Source organism: Zerene cesonia, chromosome 7 (genome assembly GCF_012273895.1).
Source record: "Zerene cesonia ecotype Mississippi chromosome 7, Zerene_cesonia_1.1, whole genome shotgun sequence".
In the NCBI taxonomy this organism is placed as follows: Eukaryota; Metazoa; Arthropoda; class Insecta; order Lepidoptera; family Pieridae; genus Zerene; species Zerene cesonia.
In genome coordinates, this window is record NC_052108.1 from 3,027,752 (window position 1) to 3,033,707 (window position 5,956).

General features: G+C 34.3%; 3 protein-coding genes across 3 annotated transcripts in view; 2 read left to right on the forward strand and 1 right to left on the reverse strand.

The window, feature by feature from the left end:
- The window catches only part of LOC119828294 (enoyl-CoA delta isomerase 1, mitochondrial-like), a 5,819-nt gene extending 4,251 nt beyond the window's left edge, over positions 1 to 1,568 (forward strand). Inside the window, exons 4-5 of the mRNA XM_038350411.1 lie at positions 611 to 823; positions 1,113 to 1,568. Coding sequence (XP_038206339.1) covers positions 611 to 823; positions 1,113 to 1,367 — 468 coding nt within the window. The 3' untranslated portion in view covers positions 1,368 to 1,568. The remainder of the gene's footprint in view (positions 1 to 610; positions 824 to 1,112) is intronic.
- A 1,104-nt stretch (positions 1,569 to 2,672) lies between these two features.
- On the forward strand, positions 2,673 to 5,766 carry LOC119828199 (enoyl-CoA delta isomerase 1, mitochondrial-like). The gene is made up of 5 exons (XM_038350299.1): positions 2,673 to 2,900; positions 3,164 to 3,310; positions 4,343 to 4,555; positions 5,215 to 5,473; positions 5,756 to 5,766. The coding sequence occupies exons 1-5, from the start codon at positions 2,673 to 2,675 to the stop codon at positions 5,764 to 5,766; spliced, it is 858 nt and encodes a 285-aa protein (XP_038206227.1).
- Positions 5,767 to 5,845: 79 nt separating this feature from the next.
- LOC119828200 (dynein regulatory complex subunit 3-like) overlaps positions 5,846 to 5,956 on the reverse strand; it is a 4,386-nt gene continuing 4,275 nt past the window's right edge. Inside the window, exon 9 of the mRNA XM_038350300.1 lies at positions 5,846 to 5,851. Within this exon, the coding sequence (XP_038206228.1) occupies positions 5,846 to 5,851 (6 nt within the window). The remainder of the gene's footprint in view (positions 5,852 to 5,956) is intronic.

Below are 5,956 nucleotides of genomic sequence, written 5' to 3' on the forward strand. Positions count from 1 at the left end.
CTATTTTGAAATCGGGGTCTGAGAGACCCACCAGGCATACAGTGTAACTTATGCCCACCAGGCATGCCAAGGGTTAAGCGAAAATTGAACAGTGAGTGAGCGAAACAACTCATGTCAAACGACATTTATACAATAATTTTCTTCCCGTCATATCCTTTATTTTTACGTGTTTAATTAAACCAATAGCAAATTATTAATAAACCAAAAATAACTGAGATATTGAGTTTAGTGTTTTTTTTTTGGAACGAAGTTCCTTATCGCGAGTTGTGATAGGGGGCTAGACGGAAAAAAATCTTACGAAAAGTTGTCACGACACTTTTTGCTATAGTAAGCTATTGTAAGCTGTGCGGCGTCGCATGTTTCTCTGGCCGTCTCTCTCTCTTATAGAAAGCAAGCCAGATATTTTCATTTCTATTTCGCATTGAACAGAGCCTACTGATTAAGTTTATTTAACATTATAATATTTGTTAATAATAAAATAAATATTATTATGACTTTAAAAAAAAATGGAATTTCATTACAATTCCTTCACTAATTAATTGAAAGGAACTTCGTTCCATCCGGGTGTCCCTTGACACCTCTCAAGTTTTTTTATATTTATAATTTTCAGGGTCATGCGCCAGCCGGTGGGTGTTTATTAGCAACATCGTGCGAATACCGCGCGATGGTGAGCGGTAAATTCACGATAGGATTGAACGAAACGGCCCTTGGTATTGTGGCACCTACTTGGTTTATGGGTAGCTTTTGTAATACAGTGCCTTCGAGACAGGCTGAAATAGCGCTCACTACGGGCAAAATGTTCACCGTTGATGAGGCTTTAAAGGTAAGTCCCTAAAAGACTGCTCTCGGTGTCGATTCTGTGGTTCAAACAAATAAGGGTAAATTTTAAACATTACACGCTAGCTTCCTAACAGACACAAAATTACAGGTACTATAAAGTCGCTAAACCGCTCTGTATCGATGTGAAAGAAAGACAAACATACACGCTTTCGTATATGTAATATATTAGTAAGGATTCATAGATATCACGACACCTTTCACTACAATCACAAATAATTATCAATACAGAAGAATATAAATTTTCATAATACAACATGTAAATATTTTTCCAGGTCGGTCTAATCGACGATGTTGCAACTGACAAAGAGGACGCGATAAATAAATGCAAAGGATTTATAAAGAAGTTCGACAGAATCCCGCCATTAGCGCGAGCGGTTACAAAACAAAAATTCAGAGCAAACACAACACAGTGGTTAAAGGATAATAGGAAAGCTGATGTCGCAGAATTTTTAGGTTTCCTAAATAATCCTAAAATTCAGCAATCGTTGGAAATGTACATCCAGTCTTTGAAACAGAAAGCTAAATAAATCGTATAATAAGTTATATACCTTACAGTATAATATACAATTTTTAATCTGTACAATGTAAAACAATGCATACCAATGAATGTCAATTATTTTACAATTATACACATATACACTAATGTATATTTTTATACTATATGATAAGTAAATGAATGTTTCTTTGTTAGATACAATTCTTTATCTGAATAAATAATAGTTAATTTTTATTTTGGTTTGATTATAATACTAGTTTAGAGCGCTTAAGCGTGTCACGTGAAAATGGATACATTAAATAACGTCTCTCTTAATGTGCTGATTCTTCAGCACATTAAGAGCATTTAGCAAAACCAATGCTCAATTAAGTTTTCAATAAATTTTGATGTGAAACATCTATAGCCGCACATAAACCGATTTCTGGCGTGGCGACGCATGCCGTGGCGACGCGTTGCCACGCTATACGATGGTATATATATAAATAAAAAATAATGTCGATGTTTCACATCTGCCAGGCGTCCCGTGACGGTTCACATTTTTAGATCGATACATTTTTCATATGGAAGTCGAGCATGAGGGGGCCGGTGGCCCGTTTCCTTTTCCTCGCCCTTTCCAGTTCATTTCTTCTTTCTAGTCGTCAATCTTTTCCTTATCCCGTACTCATTAAAGACAGGCATCGCATTCGCAGAGGCACTGCTTCTGATTTGTAGAGGCACTACAACAAAAAAATCGCTAAGTAGTGCCTTAGCGGCGGTGATGATCGCTTAGCATCAGTCGAACCACCAGTGAAACCTGATTAAAACTAGAGAAATAAGCTATTCAAGGCTAAGCAAAGGAACCAGTAAAGGGTCAATCCACAAGTGCTCAGAATTATGGCAAATTGCTTTGAATTGAAATCGGTTACCGGTGCCGTAAAGGCAATGCCATAGTGAACATTGCATATTAAAGAAATGAAATTGCTACGGCGATCAGTGATCGAACGTACCATAATCTTAGATCTTTGCTCAGTAGTGGACATTACTCTAGCCCGGCGAATACATTTTCTGAATTTCGTATTTCAACAAAATTGCCTTCATGAAAGTTAACATATTTTGATAATTTACTTATATATACGTATCGGGCCATGTGGGTGCAGGTTGAAGGCAATTAGATACAGCTGTGTGAACTTCTGATTATACTTTAATTATATATTTATTGTCGTGTTCACACAAGTGTCATATCATTACTAAAGACTGGCTTAACAAGTAGGTAGTTAATTTAAATAAAATAAACCGTAAAAACTCAATATTTATCGGGAATATTCGATTTTAACTGAAAATAGTATCAACTATCAAAATGATTTTTACTCGGCAAGGAATACCAAAAATAATGAAAATAGCCAAAAGTATAAGGCCTCTGTCTAGTGGAAGTCTTTCTAATCTCAGTGTTGACAATGAAGGTGTAGCGATTCTTACTTTAAATCGACCCCCAGTCAATAGCCTTAATTTAGAACTATTACAAGAAATTGATAAAATATTAGATGAAGCAGCCCAAAATAAATTTAAAGCATTGATATTCACATCTGTAAGTAGATACTCTATGTTTTACAATATATTTTGATGTTATTATAAAATATTTACATTTTAACCTACCTTAATGTAGGCGCGGTTTAAATTCAGAAAGATTTTCTCAACGTTATCTTAAACCGCAATATAATATTTCAATTACAGGGTTTGGTACGTAACTATCATTACCTAAGCGTGTTTTCCATTAAACTAAATTTAGGAAGTATCGTGCAATATATTATTACTCAACAATTATTACAATTTTTGACATACTTTCTTCAGGCTACACCTACAGTATTTACTGCTGGTCTAGATTTAATGGAGATGAACAAGCCAGATCTTAAGAGAGCAGCTTTGTTTTGGTCAACGTTCCAAGAAGTTTGGCTAAAGATCTTTGAATCTTCATTTATTACTGCAGCCGCCATAACTGTAAGTTATTGGAGCTATTTAATAATTATTATTCCTTGGCTTTTGGTTATAAGTGCCTTTATAATATTTGAACGTTAAACGCGCGTTCATTTATATTTTCAAAATTCAATTGACCATTTATTACCAAATTATGTGCCAATATAGAGATAACTTATTAAGAAATGTTCTCATAGTAAGTCGGAAACTTGAGAGTCGTTGGCAGTTAATTTCAAAAAATTGTAATGACTTAGGTACCTACCTACACAAGTAAAACATTTTAAAAGTATTTAATGTGCTATTGAGTAAAAATGTGAGGTTTAGTTAGTTTACTCTTTTACTATCATTATCATCATTATCATAGGCGTTTTACCGATCTGTAGTTGAGAATACCTAACCAACACAGCCATAAACTAAGTAACACGTAGAAAAGTGTCGGCTTGCATTGCTCTATTTACTTACGTATCTATATCGTGGTTCGCGATTCTTTCTTCCTACATGAAACCCCGCAGTCATAGTAAACATTTAATATAAATCAACATGTTCAGGAAAACATTGCGTGTTTCTGAGTTGATAGCGCATGTTGAAATGTTCTTGACGGTGCAGCGTCATCATTTACACAAAGGTTCCAACAACAAAGAAAAACTGTTGCTCAACAAATTTAAAGAAAAAACCTATGTTAAGTTTATTGCGTGAGTAAAATACTGCACTAAGAATACATTTAAAAACCTCGATTGAATATTTGCAATAGGTAGGTCCAGTAGTTCCTAACATTACAGCGTTTAAACAAACAATCTCTACAACTTTACATTATAATTTTTTTTTATTAGATTCGTCTTATACTTTAATAATTGTATCAGCAATTAGGTGTAACAATATCCAGAGTATAGTTTTATTTAATAATTTGAAAAAGAACAAATGATATCCCAAAAAATGGTATTTTCATTTTAATTTTATTTCCTTTAGTTGGGATCACGTACAAATGTCTAGATTTCTCAACAATAACTTAGAAACAAAATAGATAACGAATTTTTCACGTGAATTTAACAAATATAGGGTCAAGCACCAGCAGGCGGTTGCATAATAGCTACATCATGCGAATACCGTACCATGGTGAGCGGTAAATACAAGATAGGCTTGAACGAGACGACCCTTGGAGTCAGCCCCCCAATATGGATTATAGATGCCTTACGTAGCACTATATCACCGCGGCAGGCAGAAATAGCGCTCACTACTGGCAAAATGTTTACTGTTGAAGAGGCTTTCGAGGTATTTACACTTTTTATACGTTTTAGTACTTATAGATATTTGTAAAATTTAAAAGATATTCGACCATGTAGTTTTGCCACGGTACGACAAAGAACGCGGATTCGAATCTCGCCTTGATCGATTTATCTGTCCTATAAATTTTTTCCACCGTTTTAGTGGATTTTTGTTTCACTATAAATTTAACCAATGTAAAGAAAATGTGAAAAAATACTACCAAGGTTAGAATCATTTACGTCATAGGTTCAAGTGAATAGGAATGTAAGTTGCTTGGTTTAACGTTTAAATACTGTATCGTATAACTTTTACATTCAGAATTGCTAAATTGTATCCTATCCTGATCTACTTAACCCTACTAATATTATAAATGCGAAAGTTTGTAAGGATGTGTGTGTTTGTTGCTCTTTCACACAATAACTGCTGAACCGATTGCTGAATGAAATTTGGTACCTAGACATCTGGACAACTGGAATAACATATAGGCAACTTTTATCCCGATATTCCTACGGGATACGGACTTGCGCGGGTGAAACCGCGGCACAGCTAGTTATAATACAAAAACGTACATTCCAGAAATGTACCCGTATTAGGTGTTTTTATTTATATTAATTCATCATTATTGAATTGTCATTATTTGTTAATTTCCCGTATCTTTTTTACAGTTAGGACTCATCGACGAAGTTGCCATAGATAAAGAAGATGCAATTAATAAATGTAAACAATTCATAAAGAGGTTCGATAACATTTCTCCACTGGCCAGATCGATCACAAAAAAAAAGTTACGCACGAAAACCACAGAGTGGCTGAAAGCTAACCGCCAAGCAGATGTTAATGATAGTGTAAAATTAATCAGTCGACAAGACTTCCAAAAAAAGTTGGAAATTTATATTCAGTCTTTGAAACAGAGAGAACAATTAAATTGTAAATTATTTGTTAAATAAATGCATTATTTATAATTTACTTCAAAGTTGTTACTTAAAATTTATTGAACATTAATTATTCATTTACTCATTCATTCATAACTCATCTACTATATAAAAATAAGTCGGGTTTTCCTTCCTGACGCTATAACTCCAAAACGCACGAACCGATTTCCACGGTTTTGCATTCGTTGGAAAGGTCTCGGCCTCCGTGAGGTTTATAGCAAAGAAAATTCAGGGAAAATTTCAACAGAAAAACGGGAAATTAATTTTTCACATACAGCCATCTGGTAGCGAAACGAAGTTCGCCAAGTTTGCTAGTATACTATAAAAAATAAGTAATGTATGTTCTCAAGGATAAGCTAACAGAGATTTACGACTAAGTAACACACCAATATTTTATTACATTTTTAAAACCCAAAAACTATCGACTATATCAAAACTCATCAGCCAACAGTGCAGCCGTTTCTGGATCCACAGTTTC

Excerpts from the sequence above, each read along its gene's own strand:
- LOC119828199 (XM_038350299.1), top strand. The coding sequence starts at position 2,673 with ATGATTTTTACTCGGCAAGGAATACCAAAAATAATGAAAATAGCCAAA. Across the intron at positions 2,901-3,163 it reads AAGCATTGATATTCACATCT|GCTACACCTACAGTATTTAC; the intron begins GTAAGTAGATAC and ends TACTTTCTTCAG. Across the intron at positions 4,556-5,214 it reads CTGTTGAAGAGGCTTTCGAG|TTAGGACTCATCGACGAAGT; the intron begins GTATTTACACTT and ends TCTTTTTTACAG.